This window comes from Vulpes lagopus, chromosome 15, assembly GCF_018345385.1.
Source record: "Vulpes lagopus strain Blue_001 chromosome 15, ASM1834538v1, whole genome shotgun sequence".
In the NCBI taxonomy this organism is placed as follows: domain Eukaryota; kingdom Metazoa; phylum Chordata; class Mammalia; order Carnivora; family Canidae; genus Vulpes; species Vulpes lagopus.
The window spans coordinates 28,331,814-28,350,791 of record NC_054838.1 but is presented as its reverse complement, the minus strand read 5'-3'; the positions used below and the strand labels follow the sequence as shown (position 1 = coordinate 28,350,791).

Genomic DNA, 18,978 nt, shown 5'->3' with positions numbered 1-18,978 from the left:
TGTGCTGAGGACTCAAAGACTTAGTGGACAAGGCAGAGGTTGAAAATGATGATTATTTTAGTGTTGGGTGTAGATATGTTGGGTATTGTAAGGTGGGGTTGGAAAGAAACTGGTCAAGGCATGTTAATGGTTTTTCTCTGAACTGGCCAATGATTTGATACTTGGGTGTAAAGCTGCTTTAAACTAGGCTATCTTTTCTAGAGCCCCCATCTTATTCAGCCTAGTTAATGACAGACCTTGGGGGCTGTGTAATGTCTTACTCACTATGATTCTTTCCTTCTTAATTATCTGGGACCAAGAAACACATGTTAGGCCTTAAACTAACTTACCTTGATTATTTCCATCTCCTTCCTCCCCTGAGTGTTTCTGTGATTCTCTTCTGCCTCCTTGTCTTCTCCCCGTTTTTCTTTCTGCTTCCTACTCCTGATAATTTTTCCTTCTCCCTTATCCATCTTTTCTCCCACCCTCGACTTTCTTCTTTCTTCCTGCTCTCCTCATATTTCCCTTTCTTATCCTTTCTCCTCCATAGCTAGTTTTTCTTTTCCTCTCTTGGGTCCTTCTCTTGGTTAGGTTTTCTTCTCTTTTCCTTTTAGAATTGTTGGTTAAGGGGCGTCTGGCTGGCTTAGTCAGTAGAGCATGGGACTTGTCATCTTGGGGTTGTAAGTTTTAGCCCCATGTTAGATGTAGAGATTACTTAAAAATGAAATCTTTAAAAAGAAATGCAGGAAATAAAATTGTTGGTTAAGATTTCTCATTATTAATAGGCTTGTAGGGACCTTTATTGTGGTGTTTATGAGGTCCAGACACTGTGTTTCCTACCTAACTCCCTTACGTTCAGCTTTCATTTACAAATTCTGTCTTCCCAAAGTGCAATTCTACTTCTATGTCTTGCTTTGGGGCTGCCAATAAGCAGTCTTTGACACTCGCTTCCTTCCCAGAGGGCAAGCGGGCAGTAGAGAGTAAGCAAGATGATAAGTGGAGAGCTTGAAGACTAGAGTGGGAGAAGAGCAAGGTGTCCAATAGGGCTGAGCAGAGGCCAAGACTGTCTTTTATGAGACAAGTGACTGGGAACAAAATCTCTGTGGCAGCTTTGAAGCATTGCTGACCTGGAGGAAAAGAGGTGACTTGTGAGCCTAGGCAAGAAGAGGGGATAGTAGGGATGGAGTAGAGGGAAAGAAGGTGGAGTCCTTGGGGAGAAGAATAAGTAATCTTTTGAGGAAGAGGGTGGACTGGGCAAGATAGGGGTTGTTTGGGAGTAGAGGTAGGTATGGTGGGAAGACTACAGTCTGGGAAAGAGGACCATATAGATTAATTTCTTTCCCTCCAAAGGCTGGCTTTTTGGACTGGTTTGTTTCTGCTCAACAAACCTTTCTTGAGCCGTGTCCTCAAAGTAGGAGACTGAAAGGAAAAGCAGAGGTAAGACAAGGTTGCTATTTTTCTGGATATTTACTGTCTAGACTGTAATGTGGAATGCACATATATACAAAAAGCTTTGAAATGACATCCATCAGCACACATTCTCTGGATCATCTATGCTGTGTTAGTATGGTGCCAGGTGCTGGGGATACCAAGATGGAAATTGGACTCAGTTGCTACCATTGTATGTTAAGGAATATGGGCATCTGTAACCTCCTGTGTTATGTATATGTAATAGAAGCTCAAGGGGCTGTTATAACACAGGAGGAGGAAACTTTAATCAGCAAGTCAGTGGCAGAGCTGGAACTAAAATCAAGTCTTGTCTAAAGGTGGTATCTGTTGTCTTATGCCATGTTCCCCTCTCACCCTATGTATTCATCTAGCATACAGAGAATTTTCTATTCTCTTTTCTGCCTACTTGTTGGGCTGGATTCAGGGTACTACTGAGATGAAAAAGAGAGCAATTCCATGTGGGAGGTCAACTGTGTTATGACCAGACAAACACTCATTACCTTGGAAGGGAAACTGATGTGGTTCCTGTTAATTTCTCCTGGCCCTAGGCTATTTGGGTAAGCTTCCTCTATCAGGCATTTACTCTCTTCTTCCCTTTCCACACCCCTCTATTTTCCTAAATTCAATTTCTGGTGGGCTGTAGTGTCCAGATGGAGCTAGGCTAGGCATTTCACTTCCATTGGCCTCTGTAAAATAGGAATTTAATACCTCACAGTGTTGGTGAAGATCAAATGAAATAATGAATGTGTGAAACTAATTTGTAAACTGTGAAGTGCTCTACAGATGTTACTGTGGTTGTTCCTGAATGTATTTTCAACCATGAAAAATGCTCATATGCTGTAGCATGAAAGAAATGCCTAGGGTTCCTCATGGACTAGTTTAAAACTGAGCCTCAATCCTGAATAACAAAGGATAAGGAGAGAGATGAGGATGATTTAGGGACTGGTAATTGAACCCTATGCAAAAAGCTGAGTTCAAGAGGTATAGTGATGATTTCTTTTAGGTCAAACAAGTATAAAAGATTATTTTTGGTGATGTCTTGTGATATAACAAAAAAAAGCAGATGAAAAGGAGGAAGTGGGAAGGATTTAAAAGCATCCTGACGACAGTTCAAATTTTGGTTCCACCACCTACTAGCTGCTTGGTTTTTAATCTTTTTCAGCTTCATGTATAAGATGGAATATATTTACACCTACTTTGAAGAGTTATTATAAAGCTTAAAAATAATTGTATAAAAAAGAAAAATTTATCTAGTAGGCACTTAATAACTATTTTTGCAAAAATAAACACTGAGGTTATATTGTTAAGAAAGTCTTCCTTGATTCCTAGGCTATTAAGGGCCCCTCTCTAGGATTCATGAAACACTCATGTCCTTCCTCTCACCACTCAAAGGGGCCCTTACCATGTAATACCATCATTGTGCTTTATCCATTTGCCTGTCCCATTAATATGTGACTGTTTTGAGGGTAGAGTCAGGGTCTAGTAAATCTTGCTGTCAATTCTTGCTGAGCCTTGTTTCCTTGCTAGGTATACACTGGTAAACACAAAAGGCTTAGTTACTTCTTTGTGAAGCTTACTGTTTATTGCTGGAAATGTATAATAAGCAAATATAATTCATGATAGATGTTGTGAAAACTATGAGTTTCATTTGTTCATTTTAGGTTTAGGTACTTATGAGAAATGCAGGTAGAGTTGGTTGTCTTAACTGGTGATTATTAGTCTGAAAAGAGCTTTTGGGCTAAAGGTAGAAACTTGGGCATCATCAACATATAGGTAATAAGTAAAAGCTATGGGTATGGATGAGATCATCTAGACAAAAGTGTAGCATATGAAGAAAGGTTCCTAACCTTGGACATGTGGAGGATAGCTAGGAAGAGTCTGCAAAGGAGATAGGAGTACAGAAAGATAGAAGGAAAGCCAGGTGAGTGCTTCAGAGAGATTGAATAAGGTCAGGACAGAAAGTAACCATTTGATTTGGCAACCTGGAGATGGTTGGTAATCTTGATGAGACTACTTTGGTGAAATGCAGGGTGTTACTTGGCAAACAGAGGGGAGGAAGTGGAGATAGTGTAAATAGACAATTCTTCTGAGAAGTTTTTCTATGAAGGAAAACAAATGTAGTTTGAGGAAGATATCGGTGTCAAGGGAAGGGTGTATGTGTGTCTTTGAATAGGAGACATGTTTATATTCACTCAGTATTCACAGATCAGGCCAAAAATTTAGAGATCATCTTCATTTTTTCTTTTTTTCTCACACTGTACACCCAGTCTCTAAATAAGCCATTTGGCCCTACCTTGAAAATATCTACCTTTGGTGTACTGCTGTATATCTACTGCTGTCCATTTAAGCTACCATCAATCCCCACCTGGATTATTGTAATAATTTCTTAATAGTCTCTTCACTTTGCATTTGCTCCCCTGCAGTCTGTTTTCTGCAACCAGAGTGGCCTATTTAAAACATAAATCAGTGGGATGCCTGAGTGGCTCAGTGGTTGAGCATCTGCCTTTGGCTCGGGTTGTGATCCCAGGGTCTCGGGATCAAGTCCCACATCGGGCTCCCCGCAGGGAGTCTGCTTCTTCCTCTGCCTATGTCTCTGCTTCTCTCTCTGTGTAATTAATAATAATAATAAAAAACCATATATATATATATATGGGATTATATATATATTAGGGATGCTGGGGTGGCTCAGTGGCTGAGCATCTGCCTTTGGCTCAGGTTGTGATCCCAAGGTCCTGGGACCAAGTTCCATATCAGGCTCCCTGAAGGGAGCCTGCTTCTCCCTCTGCCTATGTCTCTGCCTCTTTGTGTCCCTCATGAATAAATAAGTAAAATCTTAAAAAAAACCACACATAAATCATATCACTACTCAAAACTCTTCAGTGTCTTCTCATGCTTCATACAAAATCCAAACTTATTATTGTGGCCTGTAAAGTCCTATCTAATCTAAACCCTGGCTGTATCTCTAATTTTAGTTTTCTACCATGTTTCTCCTTGTTCACTAAACTTTTGTCTTCTTGTCCTTTTTGCTACTCTGATGCCAAAAAATATTCTCATCTAGGGCATTTGTACTTACTGCTCCCCCTGCTTAAAATGCTTCCAGGTATTACTATGATTAGTTGTCTCATTCCATTCAGGCCATAAGTGTCTCTTCCTCAGAGAAGCCTGTCCTGATCATCTTGTTTTTTGTACCACCTATCTCTGTTTCCACCCCCCTATAGTTACATGTACTACTCTTAAATTTTCATTATGGACTTGACATTTTTTTATTTATTTGTCTGCTTCTCTTACTAGTCCATAAAGTCCACAAATACAGGAACTTTGTCTTATTCAGCTAGATTAGTACTGGTATGTTGTAAATGCTCAATAAATATATGTTGAATGGCTGAATATATCTAAAAGGGGAGGGAGTGTAGGAGGGAGATCTCGAGATTGATTGATTGGTTAATTAATATAGCTGAAAGAAATCATTCCAGGTGAGAAGGAGTGCAAGTGAGGGAGAGGAGGGAATGGCTTTTGATGGCAGTAGGAACATCTCCTTCATTATAAATGGGTGATGCAGGTACAGGGAGGTGTATAGATTTGGGAGTGGGAAGATGGAATTCTCCTGCAAAGATTTCTCTTTTCTCATAGAAGCTTAGTTCGTCAGTGAAGGGGTGAGTGGAAAGCCTAATTGAATGCCCGTTTGAGGCAAGGTGATCATTTGTAAAAATATAGTCATAATTTTCAAGTGAAAGCAGTCAATCAGGTAATGTTCTCTAGGACATTCAGCTACTTCAAGTACAGGCAGTTGGGAGAGACTTAGAGTTCAACTATTGCAAAGGGAATTTTGCCAGTTGTATTTTGGAAAGGGAGAAAAGGCAAAGGGGTTGATTGTTTTGTTTTCTGTTTATCGGATTTGTTTAGATTGATCAGATTTGTTTAAAGTATACATGTACAGTGAAAGCCTGTTATAAACTGTTTAATCATCCTACAGTAGTTGGAATGGCCAGAGTGTTGGAAGGGTCATCATTGTTGAGAGGGTGTAAAGGTCACCTAGAATGGTAACTGGAGGGGTACAGAAGAAGATTGATCTAGGAACTAAAGTCTTTGAATTACGTGACCAGGAAGTGGGTATTACGCAAGAAGAAGAGGAAGGAATGGTTTGGAAATAGCATTGAAAATTAAGGTTGGATATGAGAGAGAAAAGAGCCTCTAATTGAGAGGACTGCTGGAGAAATCTCTTCTTCAGATGATGATAGCCAAGTTCCTTTTAAGAAAAGGAGGCCAGGGGAGTTAGCCTATGACAAATGGGAAGATCCAGAGGAAATAGTGAAAGGGATCCAGAGTCAGGAAGGGGCTGTGGAATTTAATGAGATTAGAGGGCATACAGAAAAGGTTAGGGGACAAGATTTTGGGTGACTGAGGATGACTGAAGTAAATGGACCTGGAAACTCGATTGACTTGGTCCTGAGTATCTATTAGAGGAGAGAGAGTGTCCATTTTCAAGCTGTGGTTCTTAACACTTCCAAGAGAAAATGTTCTTTTGGGGAAGCATTTGGGAGTGTGGGAAATTGCAGGGTATGTTCAGGCAGAGATGAACTAGAAGGTGATCCATCCAGGAGACAGCTGAGTACATTCCAGTGTTTTTGGAAGGTTGAACCAAATGGCCTTATGGGTTCCTTTCAGCTCTCAGATTGTATGGACTTCGGCTCGGGTTTTAGTGATGATCTCCGTTCACGGCATCCATTGGGAAGTCTAATGGTTTGAAGCTTAAATTTGAATTTTTCCCTTAACTGTTGGGAATAGCTTATTTGGGGCTGCAGGTCAGAAATTTTCCAAGATGGTAGGGCGAGGATTATGAGAGCTTTAATACTAGTTTCTGCAAGTAACTCCATTGGCTATCTGCAAGGGTGGTAGAATTGAAGATGATGTGTAGGTGTGATTGGGGAGGCTAGAGGAAGGTGAAGGTACAGGACTAGCTTAAGTCACTGACCTCAAATTTTTCTGCCAATTTTTCCATTTCACTTTGCTGCCTCTCATACTCTCTTAATTCAGGTACAGCCCTCTGTTCACTCTGTCTCAAATTATAATTAGTATAGAAAGAGTGTTTTTAAGAGGGTCAGGATAATCAGAGTCATGTCCTCCCTATTTCATTGAGTGATTCTTAGGTAAATTTCATACCCCTATGGGTTTCAGGTTCCCAGCTATAAAGTAAAGGTTTTAAACTGTGGCTCCTATGTTTCTTTTCTGTGAACCAGGCTGCCTTAGTCAGTGAACCCTTGCTTATTACCTAGTTTTGCCAGGTCTGTGCTGGGTGGGATTTGGAGACCTAGAGATTAATCAGACTCAGTTTTGTCCCTTGACTGCTGCATAGAAGTATGTATAAACTGCTATTAAATTTTGATGAAAAGATAGAAGTAGGGTGGCTTCTGTGAAGGTTTCATAGAGTAAGTGAATCAAACTGGGTCTGGAAGAATGAGTAGGAGTTTGATTGGCAGACAAGTTGGGACATTTTATGCAGAGAGAACAGTGTGGGCAAAGGCAGGGTCATGAAAGCATATTGAGCTGGAATGACTAAGTTTAAAGAATAGTAGAGCTGAAACTAGAAAGATGAGTGGAGGATAAGAACAGATATTTATTGGACATCTATTTTGTTCTGGGTGGCATGCTTAAGTCCTTCTATATATAATATGCTTTTAAATTCTCATAACTTTATAAAGTACACAGTCTTATTTGTGCTTTACATGAGAAACTGAGTGTCAGAAATTAAAGTAGCTTTCCCAACAGCCCAGAAACAGCCTCCAGTTTTCCTCCCTGCTACCTCAGCAGTTGCTTTCTTGTTGCTACACCAGAGCAAGTGGCTGGAGGCTACATAGCGGGAGTGCCTTTGACGTTTCAGAAGGACCTCCCTCAGCAAATTCAAGACTGCAACATTCCAGGCTCCTGCCAAAGAAAACCTCTTGGCACAATTTAATTAAAGATCAGATTCTCATAACCAGGTGTCAAGGGCATGCAGTACTCCCCAGTTCTGGGTGGAGTGTTGGTCATGCCAGTCTCAGCTGCTTTGAGTTGTTGAACGACAAATGTAATTAATATATGGAGTAGGTTTTATTTTTTCTTCTTACTTTCCCTCCTTCATTTTAAATAATGGCCTGAGGGGTTATTACAGGTTATATATCCATTCCTATTGCTTTAGAGCGAATAGTGACATGTGGTGTAGTAGGAAAAGAAGTGGTCCTGTAGTCACACAGACTTTATTTTAGATATCTGTCTTTGCTGGCTCTGGAGTACTTGGCGCAGTGTCTCTGATATTTCGATTTTTCTGACTTGCTCACTGTTTTATCCCCAGCACAGCCTGGCAAACAGTAGGTGATGAATAAATATTTGCACGAATGAATGAGAAAAATGATACAAACCAAACAGATTTTCAAGTTTTCTGTAAATTCCAAAGTGTTTTCTAATGTTAATGGTTATTAAACTATCAATGCCAAATGATGGCTGAAATCCTGTTTGTAAAGATGTTTAGTTCAGGGGGTTCTTTGGGGAAACTGTTTTTTAGAATTTGAGCAACTCTGTTAGGCAGTTTAGAGGACTCTATAAAACTCCAAGTCCCATTGTGTGAGCTCAAGGCACCACAGAGCCTTCAGTGCAGACGGATGGCAGCTGGTTCCCTCCTCCAGGCAACACCTCTTTTCTCATTGTCATCTTTCCACAGCCTTTTTAAATCAAGTGTCATCTTTTATTTTTAACATGGGACATTCATTGCATAGATCTAGAACTGCTTAGAAGGGACCATTTTTCTGACTAGTGCTGTATGTGTTATAGAACATAAAAGGCTTTCTGTGTCCTACTTTTTCATTTTTGTGTTGGATTCTACCACATGTAACCTCACATGTATGCTATTCTAGTGGCCTGGCATCCATTTGCCATTATCATTCTCCATAAAAATAATCCATTTATTTATTGTCTGTTTTCTTTGGTTCCCGTATTATACAAATGCCTGGACCTATCTCAGACTGATTAAATCAGAGCTCAGCATTAGTATTTGCCCCCTACCTGCTAGCTTTGTATTTGAAGTTTCAAAAGGACAGCAAAGTTGAAAGAATTTTATAGTGACTACCTGTTTATCTACCACCTAGATTCTTCTACCATTAATATTCTCATATATTTGCTTTATCACAGCCACTGCAAATTATATATGGACATGCATGCATATTCTATCACATCCCTGTGTTCATCCATTAATCTTTCCTATTTTTAAAAATACATTTCAAAATAAGTTACATATTTTAGTATACTGCCCCCTAAGTACTTCAGCTGGTGTTTTAAAAAACTCATAGGGGGTTCTGATAGTCCAGAGTCAAAGACCACTGGTCTGACTTATTTATTCCTTAAGCCCCTGCTTTTAACATCACCTCTTCTATGAAGCCCCACTAATCACCTAAATTCAATATAGTCTTTCCTTTTTGTGTCTTCTGACATTTTACCATTTGTACTGCTCCACGGCAGTATTCAGTTGGCCTGGCATTGTTTTCTAGATCCTGTGTATCTTGCAATATTAGACTGTGAGAATCTCTAGAGTTAGATCAGATTCATCTATTTATCTCTTTGTCCCTGGTTTCTACCATGGCACCTTATATGTAAGTACTCATTAAAAATTTATTGATTTGAATTGTACTTAAATGAACCTGTGATGATAGCAAAAGGTGTACAAAACTTCATAAGGCTGATTTGAAGACCAGGAATTTATTTATCTTCTTTGGAACTTAGCCTCATGAAGACATTTAGTATAAGTCCAGCCCAAACATGTTTATATCATTCTATTTTTTGCCATTGGCTAGATTTGACTTACCTAAATCAAAAGTAGCAAAATTCAGGTCAGAAAAGGTATAGACGGGATAGAATTACCCCAGGAATAGTTGGAAAATTCTTTGGCAGAGAGTCTGAAGACATGGGTTCCAATTGTACATTTAAATTGCTGTATGATCTTAGCAATTTCATTCTGTGTTTTGGACCTCAGTATTCCTACCTGGTATATGAGAGGGTCAGATTAAATGACCTCTAAGGTTGCTTCTGGCTTTGATGTTATGTGTGTGTCTTAAAGTCTTTATCTTGGCCCTTTTTATATTAGTAGCTGTGGCATCCAATGTAGTAAAGCAGAAAGAAGTAGCTGTTGTGTACACACTCCTTCCCTCGGCCCCTGTCCAGTTTCATTCAGTATGTAAAGTACCTTTCACATAGTGGCTACTTGAAAAGTATTTCTTTCCCTTCTTTCTGCCCTAAATTTATGCTTTTTACAGCAAAGAGGATATAAATCACTTCCCTTCCTTGATTGCCTCTTGACCAGTATCTGTCTAGTGACCATAGAGTGGGAAACAACAAATTGCAGTCTATAGGTGAAGGGACTTTTATTAGAGCCATAACTAGTAAACATCAGAACCAGGACCTAAATCCAGATCTCTTGGTTTTAAATCCAGTCATCTTTTTATTATATTGCCTTACCAATTGCCTTTTTGAAACTTCACAGTGATCCTGCATTTATTATAGAGCCATTCAGTTGATTCATAATTAATACTTCAGTATAATTAGTTGCTCATAAATTATTATGACCCCTGAGCCTCTGGGGCATTGGTAAAATGTGGTCAGTCTGTCTTTCCTTCTGTCTGTTATATCAGTTTGTTGTCCAGAATAGATAGAGGGGTGCCATCTAAACTATCATTCCAAATGTTGGCCTTGAGCCTAGCTGCAGCCTGTTAGAAGGTATTGGCTTATCATCCTCCCAAATCCTTGACCTGCACAGAGTGTTAGAAGATTTAAGATGTGTTTGGTTTCCTTATTTAAGAGTTGAGTATGTTTCTCCTTTCTCCTCTCAGGACTGATGTTTTGGACTTGTTTTTCTATAAATGAAGTTTTAAAACGGCATAGTTTTGGGACGCCTTGGTGGCTCAGTGGTTGAGTGTCTTTGTCTCAGGGCATGATCCCGGGGTCTGGGATCAAGTCCTGCATCGGGCTTCTTGCAGAGAACCTGCTTCTCCCTTTGTCTGTGTGTGTGTCTCATGAATAAATAAATAAAATCTTAAAATAAAATGGCATAGTTTTAAAAATGTGCCAATTATTGTGCTGAATGTAGATGGACAAAATGACCAATGAGGGGATCTGTGGAGTATAGAAAGAGTAAAGACTTATGGGGAAACTACAGGAAAGGACTGATTGGAGGGCTACAGGGAAGCTGGAATGTAGTATAGAAACATCAAGTCCAAGTAAGATCAGAGGGAAGGATCTTTGGTACAAAACTGTTTCTGTGAGTATAGTTGAAGGTACTGACAGTGTTTAGCATTGAGAAAATAGATTTGGGGGTTTTGAAAGAGGATTTAAAGTATCTAAAGTTCAGTCTGGGGAAGAAGCAGTAGAATTTTCTGAAAAGCTGTGAGATATGATTCAAGACTAACAGGTAGTTTTTGTTTCTTTGCTCATTTATTTGTTTACTTGTTCTTTGTTCATTTGTTCAGCATATCTTTATTGATTATTCTGTGCCAGACATGGTGTTGAGGATTGAGAAGTAAATAAGACTGAACTTTGTTCTTGAGGAGTTCTTAGTCTAGGGCTGGCAGAGGAGGAGTATAAGGGGAGGCAAATGTATAAGCAAATAATACAGTGCAGTGTGAGATAGATAGAATTTCATATAAGTGAGAACTCTTTAAATGAAGTGACCAAAGATAGAATACTTTTGAGATTTTTGAGCTGACTTTTGAGACTGTAGACTTCTTAAAAATGGAACTTTTCAAGCATAGGCTGGATGACTTAGGCTGGAATGTGGTACACAGGATTCAGTCATTGTATTCCAACAACAGATTTTAGGTTTTGATAATTTGGAATCATTTTGAAAGTGGAAGTCTGCCCCTGAGAATTCTCCCAAGCATGATAAAAAAAATTGAGAAATGAAGAAAAGCCTGTATCAGAAAGGGTGATGACGCAGTCTTTCTTGGCACAATCTTGGGCTGTGGTCCTGAAAGGCACCTACATTCAATGAAGCTGTGGGCTGAAGGACCTAAGAGGCAAGGAAGGGCCTGCTTAGATTCTCAGGTGGCTGTAGGGAGTATAATTTTGGAGCCTGCAGTCCAGAGTAGCAAGGTACACTGGAGAACTTAGCCCGTGGAAATTCCCTTTGAGGGAGCAGAGGGACCTGAACTGGGACTGAGAGGAAAAGCAAAGGCAAACCTGCAAAGTGAAACCAGAAAAAATGGATAAAAAGCACACCACTCAGAGAGTTAATATAGATTAACAAGATTCTTTTTGCTTACTTCATTTCTTTTGATCAAAAAGAGAAGTAAGGGGCAGCCCTGGTGGCTCAGTGGTTTAGCGTTGCCTTCAGCCCAGGACCTGATTCTGGAGACCCGGGATTGAGTCCCACATCGGGCTCCCTGCATGGAGCCTGCTTCTCCCTCTGCCTGTGTCTCTGCCTCTCTCTCTCTCTCTCTCTCTTTCCCCCTCATGAGTAAATAATAAAATCTTTAAAAAAAAAAAAAAAAGAGAGAGAGAGGTAAGGAGCAGCTGGTTTGTAAGAGGTAGGTTAGAAAGAATGACACAAAAGGTGATTTGAATTTGGCTTGAAAGATGAGTAAGATTTTTTTTATCAGTCAGAGGAGGGAGAGAACTTTGACATGAGGCACTGGGGGGATTGGGTGGAGGGTGAGAGACTACTTAATAGGTCAGGAGAACAGATATTTCCAAGGTATAGTTTGAAGGTAGGCTGTGTCCCAGTGTGGTGGCTAAGTTAGTAAGGAACTTGAGCTTTTGTTCTGGGATGTCAGTGATGGATAGGATATTAAAGCGGAAGAGTACTGCGTTTTAGATCACTGATGGCATGTGGAGAAAGAATTGATGGAAAAAGTGGATACAAGGGCCATTTAGTTCTGCAATTATTAGAAAATGTAAAAAAGATTCATATATTCATGGCATTTAAGTAATTGACATCTAAAGCAGTGGCATTCAAATCTGGTTGGCATTGGGGTCACTAATTTTTAAAATTACAGAATTTTGGCCATAACCCAGTTACATTAAATCAAAATTTATGGAGGTCAAAACTGCATCTGTATTTCTAAAAAGCTCTTGGTGATTATTATATTGGTTTATGTTTTTGTTTTTAATTAGAAACTTTAGTCTCTAAAGCACTATTTTGTTTACTCCAAGGAGCTTATATTCTAAGTATTCATGGCTAAAGATGTTTCCACTGTAACCTGGAAGAATAAGACTTTATTAATCCTGTATACATACATGCCTGCCAATTTGTCAAGGACATTTACTTATTTAAAGTAATAACATCTGTTTTCATTAAAATTATTGGTACCTTGTTATATGAATTTTTTCCTTTTTAAAAAGATTTTATTCCTTCTCTTTACCAGAAGCATTGGAGATTGCCAGTAAATTCAACACCATATATGACAGGATGGTTACTGCATTGACCATCATGTATTTAGAACAAGGTCAAATATTAGAGGAAGAGGATACTGGAGAAATGATATAGGCCAAGGGTTAGTGAATTTTTCCTGTATAGGACAAGATAAATATTTTAGGTTTGCAGACATATAGTCCCTGTTGCAGCTACTCAATTCCGTCATTGGAATGTGAAAGATGCCATGAACAATATGTAAATGAATGGCTGTGTTCCAATAAAACTATTAAAACTGTCAGCTTTACTGACTCTTGATATAGTGATACAGTCCATTCTAGAGAAGGAAAATGATTTTCCTAAGGCTACAAAATTAGAGGTTGGCAAAGGGTCACCATGTGGAATGCTGTTAAGCAGTTTTATTTAACGAACGAATAAATGGAACCCAAGTGGTTAAGGAATTTCTCTAAAGCTAGTCAGTGGCAGTGGGATTCAAACTTATTTAGCTAAGCCAAATTTCTCCCATTAAAATTACGTCATGGTGGTTTTCTGTGCTCTCCAGTGCCTTAGGTAGAGAATAACAAGACCCTTATGAATTTTCAGCAGTGCTTGACACAAAGTAGGTATTAAATCTTTGAGTATTGTTGACTGAATAAGACAGCAATAGTTACAGTGTGCAGTGGAAGGGTTTGGGCTGGGCCTTTGAGGGTGAGTTGTATAACTTGGATTCTTTAAAATTTTTCATGTGTATCCTTTTGCACAAAAATAATAAGATTTATGTTCTCTCTGATTCCAGTATCTGCTGGTGGTGGTGACAATGTCAAATAACGGCCTAGACATTCAAGACAAACCCCCAGCCCCTCCAATGAGAAATACCAGCACTATGATTGGAGCTGGCAGCAAAGATGCCGGAACCCTAAACCACGGTTCCAAACCTCTGCCTCCAAACCCAGAGGAGAAGAAAAAGAAGGACCGATTTTACCGATCCATCCTACCTGGAGATAAAAGTACAGTATTTCATTTCTTTCTCACCATTTGTATACTTAAAAGATTTTTTTGTAGCTTAGATGAAAGATCTATCCTTTCCTTGACTTAATTTTCCTTTAATACCTTTATCCTCCTTAAATACTTCCCTTTCTTTCCTAAGGTCAAATCAAATAGGAAATAGACTTATTTTTAGGAACAATTTCTGAGCAGAATTCTAAGAAAATAATTATGATGTTGCCAGAGTTTGGACAGTCTGAAGCCATATATTTACTTACTTTATAAATTATAAAGCTTTTATGAACTCACAAAATATAAGAAATACTGAAATGTCTTTATTTGGAAATTTTTTTCTTCCAAACTAGTTTCATTTTTGGAATGTCTTCTTTCTGGATTCTTGATTGCCTCTTCTTTATTCATACGTCCTCATCTCACATCTAGATTTGGAGATGAAGTATCAGTAAGAAGGGCAGGTAATCACTGGGAAAAGGAAGCAGGACTAAGCATGAGTTTACTAAGAATAGGTTGTTCTGGGTGGGCTCATTTTCTTTTTTATTGATAAAACTTCTAGGAGGATAATCAGGATTTTAACAGTGTATCTGATCAAGTAGCTGAAATCTTATGGAAATGATAGTGAAATAGAGGTTTGGGTGTCCACATTGATAGATGACTTTTGTTTGACTTCCTAAATATATTTATATTTATATTTTTATATTTATTCATGAGAGATAGAAAGAGAGAGAGAGAGAGAGAGAGAGAGGCAGAGACACAGGCAGAGGGAGAAGCAGGCTCCATGCAGGGAGCCCAACGTGGGACTCGATCCTGGGTCTCCAGGATCACATCCTGGGCTGAAGACGGCGCTAAACCACTGAGCCACCCAGGCTGCCCAACTTCTTAAATATTTGTTTAAGTGGTTCTTGATATGAGGTGAAATTCTCAGTCATGCTTGCAGGACCTTTTCTGGCGCTGTGTTGATGAAGTTGGTTTTCTGTTTATAAATAGTTACCTTGAGCTTCTGATTTAGATGGATCTGGTTCAGTCCTGGATTCATCACTCACCAGCTCTCTGACCTTAGGTATACCAGTTAACTCCCTTGACTTTTAGTTTCCTGTCTCTAGGAAAGATTGGGGTTTTCATTTCTCTAAAATTGGGATAATATTTCACAAGGTTGTTGTATGAAAATTAAATGCAAATTTCCTAATTAAATACCTTCCACACAGAAGGTACTTGCATATTAGTACACTTTATTTCTTTATTGAAGCTGGGAGGAATAGCTAGTAGACTATATGATAAAATCAGAATTGGGATTTTGAAATAGTAGGCCAAATATAATAAGCACAATGGTGAATTGCAGGAACTATCTTATATTACAGAAAAATATGACTGCATAGTTATGGATCAGTAGAAGATGGTAGATGATGGTATCATGAACCAAATAAGGAACACAGGAAGAGAATAAGTCAGGAGGGTTGGTAGTTGGAAAACAGGAAAGATGGTGACTTTAAACACATTGTATTTGAGGTAAAAAGATAGTTTTAGACACTGCATTTGAGAGGTCTTCACATAGAGATGTCTAATAGGCAATGATATTACATACAGGAAATGATTGTTGGAATAGCTGAAATGAGAATATTGAGAATTTTGATTATTTTGGGCTTGTATCTTTGTGTGTTTACCATCTCCCCTATTCCACCTTCAGTGTGAGCTCTTTTGGGGTCTAGTCAGAAGAGATATGGGTAAGTTGCCTAGTTTTCATTTTTTAGCTAATTCTTTTTTTTTTTTTTTGCTAATTCATTTATATAGTAGCTGCCAACTTTCTAGATGCAGGGGCTATGATTAGGTGGTGTTACCCTGCCCTAGAATCTTCTCCCACATGTAAAGCTACTTTGTTTATCCCTAAGTTTAGGTGTGTGCTTATTTTTAACATTGTGCTTTATCAGCCATAATTGTTGATCTCTATATGTAGGTCTTTGCCCAAGTTTCTACATGTAGTAAAGAGGTCTTTTAAAATTAAAAAGTTGAAAAAAAAATTAAAAAGTTGGAATTGTTCTTGCAACTAACTAGGAAGGTAGTAAGATTCCTGCTTTGTAGACACCATCAAAATTTAAAACTCTGTGCTTCAAAGGACACCATCAAGAAAGTAAAAAGATAACCTACAGAATGGGAGAAAATTTTCGTAAATCCTATATCTGTTAAGGAACTTGTATCATAAATATATAAATAGCTATTACAACTCAATAATAAAAAGACAACTCAATTAAAAAATGGGTAAAAGATTCAAATAGACATTCTCCAAAGAAGATATACAGATGGCTAATAAGCATGTGAAAAGATGCTCAAAATCATTAGTTGTCAGGGAACTGCAAATCAAAAGCATAGTGAGATGTCACTTCATACCCAGTAGGATGGCTGTAATAAAAAGATAGTAACAAATGTTGACAAGAATGTGGAGATTGCTGGGGGGATTGTAAAATGATATAACCACTTAGAAAAGCCTGGCAGTTTCTTGAAAAATTAAACACAGAGCTACCTTATGACCTAGAAATGGAAACATGTCCACAGTACTTGCACAGGAATGTTTATAGCAGCATTATTTGTAATAGCCAAAAAGTAGAAATTATCCAAATATCCATCAACTGGTGAATGGATAAATAAAATGTGGCATACCAATATAAAGAAATATTCTTTGGTAGTAAAAAGAAATGATGTTCTGATCCATGCTACAACAAGAGTGAACCTTGAAAACATTGTGTTAGTGAAAGAAACCAGTCACAAAGGACCACATATTTTATATGAGTCCATTTATATGAAGTATCCAGGCAAATCCATAGGCAAAAAACAGATGAATGGTTACCCAGGGCTGTGGGGGGAGGTGGATAGGATTAGGAAATGTGGAGTTTCTTTTGGGGGTGATGAAAATGTTCTAAAATTGGTTGTGGGGATGGTTGCCCAGCTCTATGAATATACAAAAAAAAAAATCACTGAACTGTGCACTACATGGATGAATTGTATGGTATGTGTATTATATCTCAGTAAAACTCTTTTTATATATTTATAACTAAAAAAATTTTTTTTAAGATTTTATTTATTTATTCATGAGAAACGCACACAGAGAGAGGCAGAGACATAGGCAGAGGGAGAAGCAGATTCCTGCGGGGAGCCTGATGTGGGACCTGATTCCAGGACCCTGGGATCACACCCAGAGCCAAAAAGCAGACACTCAACCACTGAGCTACCCAGGTGCCCCAGTAAAACTCTTTTTTTTTTTTTTTTTTTAAAAAGAAAATTCCTGTCTAAAATAGCAGATGGAAGCATAACCTGTAGACATCATTGAGAACTAAAGGAATGATCTTATGTACTGAATGGGAGGGTGGGGTTCTGAATATCTGAGTTGTAGTCTTAAGTTCTATCATAAATTGGCTGTCCGATTTGGGTCAGCTAATTCTCTGTAGACTAAAGTGCCTTCAACCAAAAAACTAGAGTCAAACCAGTAGACTCTAAGGTCTCTTATAGTTTTGAAATCCTGTATTAATAATACAAATGAGATTATGAAGATGAAGTCAGATTGGGTTGTATATGTAGGTGAAAGAAACTAGGCCATTGTAAAGTACTTTAGCGATAAAGCCGTAAACCCAGACATTTTTCTTGGACACTCTCACTGAGTGATCCTAGGCCAGATCTGTTCTGAAAATAAATCACATAGCTCAAGATCAAAGCAGTTTCTCTGTGAATTCAAAGCATAGATGTAGAAAGCATAGAGTTTTAAGAAGTTCTTGTGAAATAATCTACTACCCTCTCTTTCGTCCCTTATAGTTTTTCTGTGCATGCCCTGAGCATGTGGGTGTCACCTTTTTTGCTTTAAGATGTCTGTAATTAATGTATACATCAACATGAAATAAGTGAAGTGTTTTTTACCCCTTTTGTTTGAAGCCTTTGTTCAGCTTAATTTTATGCTTTGTTGATACTATCTTTCAACCAATAAGCATTCATTGACCTTTGCTTTGTGCCTCACTTAGTCCTAGCACTACAAAGCAGTGTTGGCAGTTTTTTGAAGTGGTATGCCCATACTAAAAGTATTTAGCCCAGAAATGGTCTAGATCTGGACTTAGAGACCCAAGATTGAGTCCTATCTCTGACGTTTATTCTGTGATCTTTTCCTCTTACCAATTTATTTTAACCTCAGTATACTCCTCTGTAAAGTGGGAAGAATTGTAATTCCTGTCACTTCTATCATTAGTAGACTTTTTGCCATTTGACATAGTGGATATAAAACCATTTTCTAAACTGTAAAACACTATATAAATATGAGTGTTTTTTTGTTTTGTTTTATTTTTTAACTCACTTCTTGTTTTAATCTGATGCCCACAAGTCATTTTCAGTTCAGGAGGCTGAGGTTTAGAGAAAATTAAATTGCTTGAGATCGCACAACTGGAAAGTGGCAGGGATGAGTGTGGAACTAAGTCTTTCTAAAGTATCTGTTACAGTATAACCTACTGTCTCTGTTAGTTCTCAACACAGATTACACATCTGACTCACTCATGGTGCTCTTAAAAAATAACAGATGCCTAGGTCCTACCCAGACTTTTGGAGCCAAAATTACCAAGGGAGCACTTTTAGGTCTCTAAAGAGATTTGGGAAACGAGAAAGAAGAGTCTTTGTGGCCTGCAGTAGTGGTTGAGATTTGAGCTGGCAATGGCTAGAATGTCTGTGGGCATTACCTAATGCTGACCTCCAGCACAGCTTCAGTGTGTGCCTGAGGGAATGCATAAATAATTGGAAGAAGCTGTAGTTGAAGGCTTGTAATATGTGGCGCTGGGTTACAGAATTCTATGTGGGAAAGCCTGGTACCTGTGGTTAGGATCTGGAGCCTTTGGTTTATTCTAATAAGTCCTGCAGCATTTAGTTTGGAATCTTCTTCTGGCTGAATTTTCACAACCAAAGTGGAATTCTCCAGGCTTGGGAAGAGTTTAGCAAAGTTAATTTTAAAACTGGACTACGTCAGTGTTTTTTCTCTCCCAAGTTTGGAGTGTTTTACTGCCTTGAGCTCAGATTAGCTCAGCTGAACCAATGAGAAGTGCGTCTTAAAAATAAATCTTTTAAAAAAATAAGTAAGCCAACGATTTGTGCTGAAACCTGGATGGCTGTACTACACCATAGGATTTGGCAATGTCGGCCTCATTTCCCATGCTATCAGAAAG

At 38.5% G+C, this 18,978-nt stretch overlaps 1 protein-coding gene across 3 annotated transcripts in view; it reads left to right on the top strand.

The window, feature by feature from the left end:
- PAK1 (p21 (RAC1) activated kinase 1) overlaps positions 1-18,978 on the top strand; it is a 145,233-nt gene that overhangs the window by 61,913 nt on the left and 64,342 nt on the right. For 2 of the 3 annotated variants that reach the window (XM_041730468.1, XM_041730467.1), the window contains exon 2: positions 13,593-13,803. In XM_041730468.1, the coding sequence (XP_041586402.1) occupies positions 13,614-13,803 (190 nt within the window). In that variant the 5' untranslated portion in view covers positions 13,593-13,613. Of the gene's footprint in view, positions 1-1,329; positions 1,417-13,592; positions 13,804-18,978 lie in introns of all 3 variants that reach the window. The other variant, XM_041730469.1, reaches the window with a different exon arrangement.